The sequence below is a fragment of the Triticum aestivum genome, chromosome 6D (genome assembly GCF_018294505.1).
Source record: "Triticum aestivum cultivar Chinese Spring chromosome 6D, IWGSC CS RefSeq v2.1, whole genome shotgun sequence".
Lineage (NCBI taxonomy): Eukaryota > Viridiplantae > Streptophyta > Magnoliopsida > Poales > Poaceae > Triticum > Triticum aestivum.
In genome coordinates, this window is record NC_057811.1 from 459,670,727 (window position 1) to 459,685,372 (window position 14,646).

The 14,646-nt window shown below is 51.5% G+C and overlaps 1 protein-coding gene across 1 annotated transcript; it reads left to right on the plus strand.

Moving 5' to 3' along the window:
- The first annotated feature begins 4,275 nt into the window (after positions 1-4,275).
- On the plus strand, positions 4,276-12,497 carry LOC123142701 (uncharacterized). The gene is made up of 3 exons (XM_044561491.1): positions 4,276-4,714; positions 4,857-5,092; positions 11,826-12,497. Exons 1-3 carry the CDS (start codon positions 4,276-4,278, stop codon positions 12,495-12,497), a joined length of 1,347 nt encoding a protein of 448 aa, XP_044417426.1.
- Positions 12,498-14,646: the final 2,149 nt, after the last annotated feature.

The window sequence follows — 14,646 nt, forward strand, 5'->3', positions numbered from 1 at the left end:
CAGCACACGTTCAGCTCGATGACGTCCCTCGAACTCCCATCTAGCCGAGTGTTGACGGAGAGTTTCGTCAGCATGACTGCGTGGTGACAATGTTGATGTTCTACCGACGCAGGGCTTCGCCTAAGCACCGCTACGATATTATCGAGGTGTAATATGGTGGAGGGGGCACCGCACACGGCTAAGAGATCAATGATCAATTGTGTCTGGAGGTGCCCCCCTGCCCCCGTATATAAAGGAGCAAGGGGGGGTTCGGCCGGCCTAGAGGAGAGGCGCGCCAGGAGGATTCCTACTCCTACCGGGAGTAGGACTCCCCCCTTTTCCATGTTGGACTAGGAGAGGAAGGGGGAAGAGGTGGAGGGGAGGAAGGAAGGGGGGGCGCCGCCCCCCTCTCCTTGTCCTATTCGGACGGGAGGGGGGGGGAGGGGGGAAGGGGCGCGCGGCCCTGCCCTGGCCTCCTCTCCTCTCTTCCACCTAGGCCCACTAAGGCCCATTAAGTTACCGGGGGGTTCCGGTAACCTCCCGGTACTCCGGAAAAATCCCGATTTCACCCGGAACACTTCCGATGTCCAAACATAGGCTTCCAATATATCAATCTTTATGTCTCGACCATTTCGAGACTCCTCGTCATGTCCGTGATCACATCCGGGACTCCAAACAACCTTCGGTACATCAAATCATATAAACTCATAATATAACTGTCATCATAACGTTAAGCGTGCGGACCCTACGGGTTCGAGAACTATGTAGACATGACCGAGACACCTCTCCGGTCAATAACCAATAGAGGAACCTGGATGCTCATATTGGTTCCTACATATTCTACGAAGATCTTTATCGGTCAGACCGCATAACAACATACGTTGTTCCCTTTGTCATCGGTATGTTACTTGCCCGAGATTCGATCGTCGGTATCTCGATACCTAGTTCAATCTCGTTACCGGCAAGTCTCTTTATTCGTTCTGTAATACATCATCCCGCAACTAACTCATTAGTCACAATGCTTGCAAGGCTTATAGTGATGTGTATTACTGAGTGGGCCCAGAGATACCTCTCCGACAATCGGAGTGACAAATCCTAATCTCGAAATACGCCAACCCAACAAGTACCTTTGGAGACACCTGTAGAGCACCTTTATAATCACCCAGTTACGTTGTGACGTTTGGTAGCACACAAAGTGTTCCTCCGGTAAACGGGAGTTGCATAATCTCATAGTCATAGGAACATGTATAAGTCATGAAGAAAGCAATAGCAACATACTAAACGATCGAGTGCTAAGCTAACGGAATGGGTCAAGTCAATCACATCATTCTCCTAATGATGTGATCCCGTTAATCAAATGACAACTCATGTCTATGGCTAGGAAATATAACCATCTTTGATCAACGAGCTAGTCAAGTAGAGGCATACTAGTGACACTCTGTTTGTCTATGTATTCACACATGTATTATGTTTCCGGTTAATACAATTCTAGCATGAATAATAAACATTTATCATGATATAAGGAAATAAATAATAACTTTATTATTGCCTCTAGGGCATATTTCCTTCAAGAACATTCATCACACATCCTAAATATCACACATAAATTTTTGTTCCTTCCAATTAGTCTTTTTCTATTGGCGCAACCATTTTCAGCTCCCGATGATTTCTCATTTTATTTTATTTTTACGGAAAAGGCCCAAGTTCAGTCAGCCCCTACAAGACCTTCCTTCCAAGAGTATGAATTGTAGAAAAATCTTGAAGAAATCAGTGTCGTCTTCCTTTTCCATCCACCTGCAGTGAGCTATAAGCGGAGCTTGTTCTGCCTAGCTATGTGTCTTCGTCTTATCGGAGCCACGTTGATGAAACCTATAACTGGTAGAAGCAGCAGACATGAAGTCATCGACATAGACTAAGATGTCGTGACCAGGATATGAAAAGTTCATCATCTGAGCGGTCCTACCACAAAGGAGGGCCAGACGACAATCCCGATTCTGGCTAGAGGGAGGAAGGGGACACAAACCTCATAATTTCCTAATGAGAACATATGAAGTTGAGCTTCATCGAATGGAGAAGGACCCGGGGAAGAAAAACACCTGGCAATGCCATCCCCATCGCATGACATCACCGCCATGGACGGATGCTAATCACGCAAGTCCAAATGGCCGATGATCGATATCGTCCCAAACTCGTCCACAACCCACCGAGGAAGATCATACACATGGGAAAAGCCGAGAAACCATTATTTCCATCGCCGCTGCTGCACCAACTTAACCGGTATAAGAAAACTCAAAACCCCTACTGGGCGTGAACTGAAGTCACAAATCTGGGGTTCCAGCACCCTTCTGCCAACATAGTGGTCCATGGAAGGTAGGGAACCTGCGGCGGCACAAGTGGGTGGAGGGGGAGTGCAGTTACCTCCTTGCCCCCTACTATTGTACCAGAGAAAAAAAATGATTTGTTGGTGTGCAACTAAAAACAGATCTATTGGTACGGTGTGCTGAGATCATTTATCATTTACTCCATCCGTTCCTAAATATAAGTCTTTCTAGAGATTTCAATATGGACTACATACGGAGCAAAATGAGTGAATCTACACTCTAAACTATGTCTATGTACATCCGTATGTAGTTCATATTGAAATCTCTAGAAAGACTTATATTTAGGAACGGAGGGAGTATATGATTTTGTTTTGCGATTAAAATCATGTCAACCGGTGTGGTGTGCTGGGAAGGACGTGTGCAACGATGTACATGCAGGTCCTTTGCCTTTTAGAAATAATAATACCATGTAAGCTTCTTTCGGTTATCCACAAAACCTACCGTACTTTGGCAACATGTATCCAGACTGTTGTGAAATTCTACAAGTGATTTAGAGTAAAAGTAAGTTCCCTAGCTTGGTGGCATTTCTTTTTTCGAAAAGATCAGATCTATTATAAAAATTCACCGGAAGTATAAAACACTTCAAACATAATTAAAATTACATCGAGGCTCATGGACCACCGAACGACCATTGCCGCCGCTAGTAGCTTGGTAGCATTTGATCACCACTTCCGTGATGTCTGACGTCATTCCCACACTCATATGTAGGTGATAGGGTCATGGAAAGTGAAAGCAACAACACATAATCGACTTCGATCCAATGGTGCTTCTTTAGTACCCGGTCACCAGCTCCGGGCTAAACACCCTATAGGTGATGTTTATTTTTCCTGTAGTGCTAGGTCCGACCCTAATTATTTATATGTGGTAATGGCGATGTTTTGCCTCATTACCTTGTTGGAGGTTTTGCTTGGAGTTTTCGGGCTTGATCCTTAGGGTGAAAACCATCGATCTAGCCTTCGGTGGTTGCATTCGACGAGCGCGCCGTTCCCCTCAGAGAGGTGGTTCTTTTGAAGAATATTTCTCGTAGTATTTTGTGTTGTCATGATATGGCTGGTGCCAATGATTCTTGTTGTATTTCATCATCTTCACCAAGGAAAACCTTTGGTTTTGTATGACTTTGCTCTTTGTACGCGTGACCATATATGTGTTTCCATTGGTATTGACTGTATCCATCCTAGTCACACAACGGTAGGGTATCTTTTTTTGAAGTTAAAGGTAGGGTATCTAAACATTATGTTTTTATTCACTTGATGTTATGTAAGTCAATAAACAACGCCCCTTATTGGAAATCCATTTTGCTAGCATTTAGTTAGTCTAAGTGCAGGGTTTGCTAGAGCATCTACAACCGCAATTGCCTAATTCCGACTCCGAAACACACGCGGACAGTGACCAGACAACAAACAAAAAGTTGATTCCACAACCACATACACGATTTCGAAATCAACAAATCCATATTAATTATTTCATGCAACGAAAAACCTAATCTAAGCGGATCTCGGCCGGCTCCGCTATGCCCATGTCTGGCAGCCGGCCGCCCCTCAAAAGTGTTGGTCCGGTCGACGACGAGGTAGAGTAAGACATGAGACACTAGCTGGCTCATGGGAGGAAGTGTGGGCTACTTTTTCGGGCCACGTCATAGGTGGGCTGCGTGGAAGGGAGAACCAATCGTACGTCGGGAGGGGGTCGAACCATCAGTACTATACCTGCGCGCGTGCTGGCCATTGTGTGAACGGATTCAAATCGGAGATGGAGTACTCCGTCCAGGTTTAGAAAAGGAACGAGAGTCAAAACAACCTAGCTGGCACATATAAGTACGTAACGTACGAATCAATTATCAAACTGATCCCAAACACGCCCTCTCACCAGCGCCGTCGCCGTCGCCTGAGTCTTCTGCCTATTCGATCGGCGGATTGAGATGGAGGGATCAGCCGGCAGATCAATGGGCACGGAGACGCGGGCGCCCAAGGAATCGGAGACGTCGTCGCCGATGGGTCGGGATGGTAGCCACCAGGAGAAGGTGCCGCGTACTGACTCTTCTGAATTCAAATCAGATATGGGGGCAGAGTCAGTGATGGATACCAGTGAGGGGACGTCCATGGTCAAATCAGACGAGTCGATACCCGAACCTGCGGAGCCCAGCCCCACCAATGCAATGGCCAGATTGGAACAGTACTCCGTCCAAGATGAAAGCGATCATGACAAGATGGACAGAGGCAAATCAGGCGCACTATTGACCATGGAGGCCAAGGAGAAGGCCGCTGAGGAGATGGCTCACGAGGCCGAGATGTTCGCTTGGTACATTGAGGGTTGGGAATCTGAATGGGGCAAAACCTGCGGTTCCTTCACAGACCAAAGTGAGCAACTAACCCCCTCTCTTTTTTCTTTCAGCAAGGGATCGATTTACTTAATTTGCTGCTTACAAAGGGGTAGTTCATGCATGTTAATTAGAACACTCATTTCTAACAAACGCCGCACTTGCTTGTGTGCTGCATGCAGCGGTGCTGAGTTCCACGTGTTTTGTACACTACACACCCGGACGCATGCCACGGATCCGTAGTGGGTCTACCCCCGACACCTTGCAGGTCTTCTCCATCAAACTTGCAGAAATAACCGGTGGCCTTCAATGGCCATTGTCTGTGTATGGCGTGGTTGCCGCCCGAGACACCGTGGATTACAACCGCAATCTTATCTTTTCTTGCGATAGGAGCCACGCCCAAGAACTGAAACAGGATGTGAGTATGCTACTCCCCTTTTATTTCCTTTTGCAAATCTTGTGCACGCCTAGCTTCCTCTCTACTGGTCGATTAATGTTTTTTTTTGAAAGACCCGGCAAAACGCCGGCTTCATTGATTTAGCAGAAAGCAGCGGGAAACATTTTGATCAAGTGATCAGGTGGATGAAATTGGAAAAGTACAGCTCTCTCTCCTCTAATTAAGCTAAATTTTCGCGAATTGTGTCCCCGAAGGGAGGCTTTATGAATTTGGCTCCGGCCAATCTCCATTGCTCGATATTGGTCCTAATCGCCGCGATGACATCTTCCACCCGAGGTGTTTTTGCCCGGAAAACGCAGTGGTTTCTTTCCCTCCATAATTCTCAGGCGATCATGATGATTAGAGTTCTGATTCCGCGCCTGTTTGCGGTAGCAGTCTTGTTGATGAGGAGTTGGCAAGTCTGAGCCGAGCTGAGTGGAGCCCTTGTGTCTGGTACGAGTGAAGAGCAGCCCGACCATCTGGCACAATTCCCCCAAACCTGTTGCGAGAAGCTACATCCCCAAAACAGATGAGTAGATGTTTCCAAATTCCTGGTGCACAGAGGGCAGAAATAGCCATTGGGCCAGCCTCTTCTCTGCAATCTGTCATTGCACCACAGGCGGTCTTTGACTAGGAGCCACATGAACATTTTGAGCTTGTTGGGTGCCCAAACCTTCCAGATGAAGCTGTTGTAAACTGGGTTGGGGGCCTGCTGACATTGCATCTGGTAAGCCGATTTGGCAGTGTATGTACCTTCGCGAGTGAGCTTTCAAGTCATTTCATCTTCTTGGTCAGGAGCCATGGTAATGTGTGCTGCGTCGATGAGCCGCCACATCTGAAGAAACTGAGGTGCTATTGGAGCAGTATCTCCATGTTGCAAATCTGAAATCCACTGCTCATTGGCTAGAGACATCCGAACTGACCTGTTTTTGCGCCTCGCATGACTGAACAGAGTAGGGAAGGCTGTGGATAGTGGCTCGTCACCGATCCAACTATCTTTCCAGAAGTTGGCCTTGTTTCCATTTCCAACTTGGATTGATGTCGCTTTGCCGAAGAGAGCCCTTTCATGATCGTCAGGAGTAGGGGTCACGGCAACCCAAGGCTTATCCGGCCGCGCCCATGCGAGCCACTGCCATCGCAATCTCAGTGCACGGTTGAATTTTTGCAGGTCCAGTAATCCAAGGCCTCCATGGTCTAGAGGGGAGCAAACCTTTTCCCAGGAGACTTTGCACTTTCCACCAGAGAGCTCATCGTCTTGTGCCCATAGGAAGCGTCTTCGTGATTTGTCCATTTCCTTCAGGATTTTCTTTGGTATCTTCAGTGCAGTCATCGCAAAAGTTGGTAGGGCAGAGAGGACGCATCTGACGAGGACTCGTCTTCCAGCTATGTTGAGGAGCTTGCCCTTCCAGCCGGCCAACCGTGCTTTCAATCTGTCGATCAGGAATTGGAAATGCGCCATTCTGAGCCGAGTTGGCGAGATTGGGAGCCCCAGGTAAGTTATTGGGAAACTGACGATCTGACCACCAAAACCCTGTAGCTAATCCGGCACGTTCAGATATTCACAGCAGATTGCAACAACTGATGATTTTCTTTGATTCAGTTTCAGCCCGGTGGCTTGCCCAAAACTGTCCAGCAGATCAAGCAACTTGCCCACCTCCTGAGCAGATGGATTTGCGAAGATAACAGCGTCATCGGCGTATAAGCTAACCCGCAAGCTTGGACCGCGGCCCGGCAGAGGCGCCAGGACCCCAAGATCGGACGCAGCAGCAAGCAGATGGTGGAGCGGGTCAATTGCGATGATGAAGAGCAGAGGGGAGAGGGGGTCGCCCTGTCTTAATCCTTGCATGTGCCAGAAGTGATCGCCCGGCTCCCCGTTTAGCAGCACCGAAGAAGAGGCCGACGATAGCATTAGCGCAATCCAATCACGCCATCTCGGGGGAAAACCCAGCTTTTGCATAAGCTCCAGGAGATAAGCCCAGTTGATGGAATCGAAAGCTTTTGCAATATCCAGCTTGAACAGAAGGGCCCTTTTCTTCTGCCGATGGAGCGCCCTGACATAGCCCTGCACGTATTGGTAGCTTTCATGCAAGCATTTTCCCTTCTGGAACGCCGTTTGTGCAGGGGAAATCAGGTCTAGTAGTCGAGACGCCAGCCTCATGGACAGCACTTTTGCAATCAGTTTAGCAATGGAATGAATGAGGCTGATCGGTCGGAAGTGGCCCATCTCTGTTGCTCCATCCTTCTTTGGCAGCAAGGCAATGAAGGCAGTGTTCAGATCAGCAAAGTTGTCACCCGCTAGGTTGTAGAACTTTTGGAAAACCGCCATGATATCTTGTTTGATAATGTGCCAACATGATCTGAAGAACTTGCCGGTGTAACCATCCGGCCCGGGAGCTTTATCAGTCGGAGATGCCTTGATGGCAGCCCAGATTTCTTGCTCACAGAAAGGTAGATCAATGCCTTGCAGGTCGACGGCTGGCAGCTGAAGCAGGTCCCAGTTTAGCGTGCAGCTCCGTTGCAGGGATTCGCCAAGGCCGCGGGCGAAGTGATCGAAGGCCAGCTGAGCTTTCTCCCGCGGCTCCGTGACAATGGCGTCGCCCTTTTTGATGGAGTGGATGTAATTTTTTCTACGACGCGAGAGGAGACGGGCATGGAAGAACTTTGAGTTGGCATCTCCCGCGCGGAGCCAAGAAATTTTGGAGGCCTGCTTCTTGTGAGCCCTCTCAATTGCTGCCAGCCCGAGAACTTTCAATTTAAGCTGCTTCCTCAGGTGAAGCTCATCAGTTGACAGCGGTCTGGCCTCCTGCGCCACGTCGAGCCTCATGATAACCTCGTTTGCAATGTGGAATTGAAGTTTTGCACCCCCAAACAGGCTTTTGCTCCAAACCTTTAGATCCACCGCTACTCTTTCCATCTTCTTTTTCATCCTGACGAACGGGCAGTCGTGGCGGACAGGCCTCTCCCATGCGTGTTGCACTGTCTCCTGGAAGTGAGGGAAAACTGTCCAAAAATTCTCAAATCTGAACCTTGCCTTGGTGACAGGCCTAACTCCATTAGCCAGCACCAGAGGGCAATGATCAGAGAACGAAGTGGAAGCCGCCATGAGGACGAAACTTGGGTGCATATCCTCCCATGCCAGGTTACAAAAGACTTTGTCGATACTGTAGAGAGTTGGGTCGTCCCTCTCACTGCTCCACGTAAATCTCCTGTTTTTGCATTTGACCTCTTTCACCCCGGCGAGGTCAATTGCTCTGCGGAAACGGCCCATCATCCTTCTGTTGATGTTGCAGTTGTTCTTGTCTCTAGCTTGGTATATCATGTTGAAATCGCCATTCAGCATCCATGGCTCTGTTGCAGGCGGCGCGACCGCGGCCAGTTCCGACAGGAAGTTGGCTTTCTGTTGGTCGTCCGTCGGGCCGTAGACCGTAGTCATCCAAAATGAGCAGCCTGTACTAATGATCTTCACCCTTGCAGTGATGGAGAAGCTAGCGACGATCTGATCCGTGATGTCGACGGTCTGCTTGTCCCAGAAGATTGCCGCGCCCCCTCTCGTGCCCATTGCCGGAAGCACGACGCAGCCCTGCAGAAGATTTCCCCCAACGTCGCGAGCCATGTCAAGAGTCCATGTCTCCAGTTTAGTTTCTTGAAGGTTTAGGATTGAAATCTTATTTGCCTGCGCCACCTCTCTAACTGCAGATCGTCTAGCCGACGCGTTCAGGCCCCTAACGTTCCACAACATGATTCTGTAATTTGTGTCAAACATGGAGACAGTGGTGTTCGCTTCGCTGACTAACATTTAAAACAGAGGGGTTACAGCACACCTTACATCTATCCATGGGGCACCGCTGGCCTCCAATAGTCCCAAAATCCCGGCGGTGACTAACTACTGATCCTGCTAGCCGAAGACTACACATGAAGACTAATCCTAACTCGAACTGGTTTAAGACCAGTCGTCGACGAAGACTAGAAGCTAAAACTAACATGATCCAACTACATCCTCAGCATCCGCGCCGGCCATTCCAGCCGCGATTTCCAGGGCCTCCCTGTCCAGGCCGGTGAGCTTTGCGATCGCCTTGATGTCGCTATGGGACAGAGGCTCCTCGAAGCGCTTGAGCAGAGCCGCCGCCGCCGCCGGAGTCATCCGATCCTTTGGGCCTAGGCCACTGAGCTCCTGGACGAGGCGCAGCGCCGCGCGCTGAGCCACCGGCACAGTGCAGCCGGACGCGGCCTGACGCGCGCTCCGGCGAGAGGGAGCAGAAGTGGCCCGCACCTTCGGAGGGGCTGAAGAGCGTGGCCGGACGGGCGGAGCGGGCGGGGCGTCGAGGATGGCCGTTGACAAGGGGGTGAACAGGTGCGGCGAACCACCCCTCTGACTGGTGTTCCCTTGCCCAGCGTCGATGTGGAGGCAGTCGACCTTCTGGGTAATGGCGGCTACTTGAAAGCCCACAGCAGCAGAAGCCGGAGTGGAAATGCAAGGGCTGCTGAGAGGGGCGTCAAGGTTGGCGATGCAAGGCAGAATGTCGTCCTCCAGGAGGCCGTCCATAGCCCCACGACGCGCCGAAGCGTGAGGCGGCGAGCGGCCACCATCTTCAAAGGCCAGCGGGTAAGTGAGCGCATCGCGCATGGCGTTCTCGATCTCCAGCTGCATGACGTCTGTACGAGGCGGAGGGGAGAGGGCGCGCTCGGCAGGGAAGGAGAAAAACTGGGCCACCGGGTCAGGCTCGGAGGCGCTCTGGCGCGCAGGCTCGCGCGGTCGGAGTGGGGGCGGGGGGGGGGGTGGACCTGAGAACCGGGCCCTCCTTTGCCTTTGCCTTTTTGTGCTTGACTCTGTCCTTGGTCTGGTCTTCATGGCGACGATCAGAGGCGGCCTTGTTGCGTGGCCGGGGAGCGGCCTCGACGACGTCAGTGGCCTTGCCCTTGGCGTGGCAAGAGTTGCCCAGAAACGCGTCCTTCCAGGTGCGCCGCAGCCCACCTTGCTCACCGTCGCGGTCTTGGTCACGGCGATCGACGACCCGAGGCCCGCCCCTGCATCCGGAAGCCGGCGCCCTCAGAGCGGCCCTCCTCCCCGGGGCCTGGCCGTCCTCGACGCCAGCAGCCCAGGAGCCAGGCTCGGTCCGTGGAAAAGGGCGGTCGTCGTCATCTTCGGAGGAGGAAGGAAACCCGCTCTGCCCCGAGTGCGAGGAGCGTGGCGAGAGCGGGGTCCAGTCCTCCATCCGATCCACGTGGATGAGCATGTCGTAGCGGCGGACACCCGGCGGAGAAGGGATGCGACGATCGGGAGGGGAGTAGCCGATGATCTCGTCGACGCAGCCCGCTCCCCTCTTGAGCACCCAGAGCGCCCGCGTGGTGGGGATGTGCGCGACGTTCCATGTCCAGAGCCAGCAGGCGAACGTCTTGGCGTGGCCTCGCTCCACGGTCCGGCTGTCGAGGCGGTCGATGCGGCTGAAGTCGCCGAGCGCCTCATCCGCCCCTCCAAGGACCAGAACTGCATCGGGAGGCCTTCAACGACGATACGGACGTGCAACGGCAGGCTCATGATGGCTGCGTTGTCGTCTTCGTGCCAAGCACGGATGAAGAACTTGAAGCCGTCCACCTTGATGGAGCCCCTCCGCACGGCGTCGTCGCGGTGCGCCGGCAGGTCGAAGTGGACGAGGAACGCCTCAGGTTGGTGGGAGGTGACGCGGAGCTGGAAGGGCGGCGTGCCTACCAGCTCCTCGAAGGCCTTGCCCACCGCCGTGGGGTTTGTCGCATGGGTCCTGTCGACGGCAGAGAGCGTGACGGCGTGCTGACGAAGGACGAACTCCTCGCGCTCGAGGACGGGCGTGGCGACCACCACCTTGTTGCTGACCCACGGGCGCCGTGCAGGGTCGCAGTGGAGGAAGCGGTCCATTGCCGGAGGGGGCGGTGGAGGGGAGGCCGGCGACGGGAAGCGGAGACGGTCGCGCACCGGGGCCCTGGACGTGGCCGGCTTCAGTCTTTCTCGGGCGGTCCCTCCTGGACCCCCGTTCTTCGGATTCTGTGGGCACTCCCAGGCGAAGTGGCCCTGGCGCTTGCAGAGGATGCAGCGGAGAGGATCTCTGCAATCCTTGCGGCAGTGGAGCTTGCTGAGGCATCGGAAACACTTCCCTTTGAATCTGCTTAAAAAGACGTCACGGCCGGAGCGGGCATTGAAGTCCTGATGGCGATTCGAGCGGCGCTCGGAGGAGGGAAGCGGATGGACCGCAGGGCCGGATCCAGCACGCCCCCCTTTCCGGGATCTGACCTCCGTCCAGCCGTGCTCATCGCTCGAGGGGGAGGAGTTGACGGCAGGGGATGGGGCGACAACCATGGATTTAAGTCGCCCATGCCCAATGAAGGGGGACGCGCCCAGATCCGCCGGGCGGAACTGGTGTTCCGAGCAAGACGGCTCGCCCCGCCGGAGGATTCGCGGCGTCGAAGCCGGATCTGAGCCCGCAACGGTGGTAGCTGGAGACGATGGCGAGAACGGGCCCCGAACGGACCGCGCGACGATGAGAAACCGCGGGGTGGAGTGGAGCGCCCGCGAGGCGAAGCAGCCGAGGAGGGACGGGACGGGACGGCGGCCATTAAAGCCGGATTTGTGGCCGCCGCGGCCTGAGTGGCCAGCGGCGCAGCGGAGCGGAGCGGGAGCGGCTTCTGCAACGCGTGTGATGATCCTGGTCGATTAATGTTAATTGGGTGAAACTGATGCTTGCAGGATAGTTTTTTGCACTTGATTGGCCCGTCCCGTGCTATTGTGATCGAGGACATGCTCGACTTCGAAATCCAACTAAAAGTGGAAGGTACAACCCAGTCTGAAGACGAAGCATTGATAAGACATGTATGCAGTTACGCGGGAGGAGGATATGGTCCTGGTGTAACTATTGAGAACTTTTTCTGCACACTAGAGTTATGCCTGCAGCGAGTTACTCGATCGGTCCAGGCCACTATCGTGAGTGTCCAGGTTGTGAAAGGGTCATGGCCCTTTGAATATGGCGGACGAGTTGCCTGCTACTCGCTGTCAGGGGAATTTGTGCCCACTGATAGGGGACTTGTTCGTGTTATTGATCCCTCGTCTAGCCAAATTGTGCTGCAGGATACAAAAGATGGAGCGGAACTGAAAGGTTTTCATGGTTATGTGCATCTTTCGAGGCGAGTTGTTTCGGTAGGAATTAGAGGAATGCTGGATGTTGAGATACAAGCCTACTCCAAATCTGGTGATACCGCTACACGTGGTCATGTCCGTCTCCTGCCCAAACTTTGCAACATAAGCCAGGAGAAATGTAACCTAGATGGCGCTGAGGTAGTGGTTACTGTTGCTTGGTCTCTTGTCCCTACGGACAAGCGGGACATCATGGCAGAGGGATGGAGCGGCGCGAAGGTTATTTGAAGCTTGAGGGTGGAAGATCAGTAGTGGGGAAGGCTAAAAGGAGTGGCAAAATTAAGAGAACACCAACTGATTTCCATGTGGTTTATTGGAGTTTGGTAGTATTTATGTACTCCCTCCTTTTTTGTTACTCTATATATTAGTTTTACCTTAACTCAAACTTTGTAAATTTTGATCAAGTTTATTATTAAAAATATATTAGCATCTACAATAGTAAATCAACGCCAATATTAGATTCATCATTGAATATATTTTCACATAATTAAAAGAGGACGTGCGACATGCTGTGTATATAAGTGGTAATTAAGTAGTCATGAACGTTCACAAATCAAAACAACAAGAAACTTCCATGGCTCTTCTATTCTTTTTTTACTATATTATACCCACACCATCTTGTGTGTGCAATGACCATGACGAGTAAATAGCATAAAACTACTAGTTTACAGGCTTTGGTTCCAAAAAACTATCACTTTTTAATTTTTCTCAGAAAGCTACCGAACGCGCGGTCCGCTGTTTCAAAAAACCCAAACCCGCGGTGACTAGCGATTTAACCCGTTTTCTGATGGACCGGGCCCATCTGTCAGCCCACGTGGCCACGCGCGCTCACGGCGCAGCCGTTAACGGCCGTTAGCCGACCCGGGTCCGGTCGGAACCAAAGTGGGCGGTCGGCCACACACTCTCTCACTCCCCCTCCTCTCCCCCGCGGTGACCTAGGTGGGCGATGGCGGCGGCGCAGCCAAATGTCGTCGGCGGCGAGCTATTGAGGCAAGGCGGCACCGGCCAGGAGGGCGGTGGACACTCAGAGGTGGACAAATGGCTAGGCAGCTCGAGCTTCCCGGCGCAGCGGTCGCAGCAGCCATCACCGCCCGCAGCTCATGTGGATCCGGCGAGCTCAGATCCAGAAGTCCGCGCGGCTAGGGCAGTGGCGAAGCGCATCCACACTGATCCAGCAGGCGGCCACCATTGGGCGTCGTCCTTTGGTGGAGTGAGGTAAGCACTGGTCAATGTTTCTGGTTAGTTCAAATTAGTTCTGGTAACTATATGCCAAGCTTTAGTTAAAATTTCCGTGTGCTTTAGTTCAAATTAGAACTAGGGTTAGTAATTGTTTGTTCTTGGCATGCTACTGTAGAAGAAAGTGCATTTGGTTAGTTCATTTGGTCAGTGCATAGATGTTCTTGATATCTGAAGAAAGTTCAGTAATGTTCAGTAATGTTCAGTGACTTAAAAAATAATTGTTTGTCAATTTAATCCTACAGCTTAGATGATGAGATTTGGGACTTGAGGCTACATTTTCAAGGAATAGATAATATGGAGAAAAAGTATTCAGTTTCCTCAGATATCAGTTATCTGACCATATTAGCATTGGTTGAGTTGGAGGGCTATGGCATGGATGCATTTCTGACTTATGTAAAGGAAGAGGGAAAGGGGCTGGAGGGTGTGGAGGCCCTGGATAGTGAGGAGGCATTAGAGGAAATGCTTGACTTATTTGTTGATAAGAAGGTACTGAACATCAGTGTCAGAAAAGCTACTGATCCAAGCCCAGCTGATGAGGAACAGATCCCCATTGATCATGTTGGTGAACCTGTTGTTTACAGAGTTTCACAAGAAGGTGTTATGTACCCTGCCTCTAATGCTAGCTTTCCATCTTTAACCCCTGATGAGCCCTACATGAACACACAGCAAAGCAGCAATTTGAACAAGGGGAAAACAGTTGTGGAAGAAGAAGATGTAGAAGAAGAAGCAGATGAAGAAGAAGAAGATGTACCAGTGGAAGAAGATGTAGCAGAGGAAGAAGATGTACCAGAGGAAGAAGATGTACCAGAGGAAGAAGATGAAGTTGAAGATGACAAATCATCTTCAGATTTTGAGTTCTTTAGGGGTGATTACAGAGGGCAGAAAATTTCTTACAAAGCTTGGTGTAGGGGTGAAGATGAGGCTGGCACTGATACTGCAGAGCACTATTGTGCAGCTAACTCAGAACCTTCTGAGTTTTGGGAGGAAGAACCAATAGTTTCTGAAGATGAAGAAGTAGTGGATCCTGCTGCCAAAAAGCTTAAGCCAGTTAGAAAACCTGGCCCAACTAGCAAGTCTCACAGTGAGCCTGAGCACAACAAGTTTGAAGATTATGTCCCTGAAGCTGATGAGTACTGTT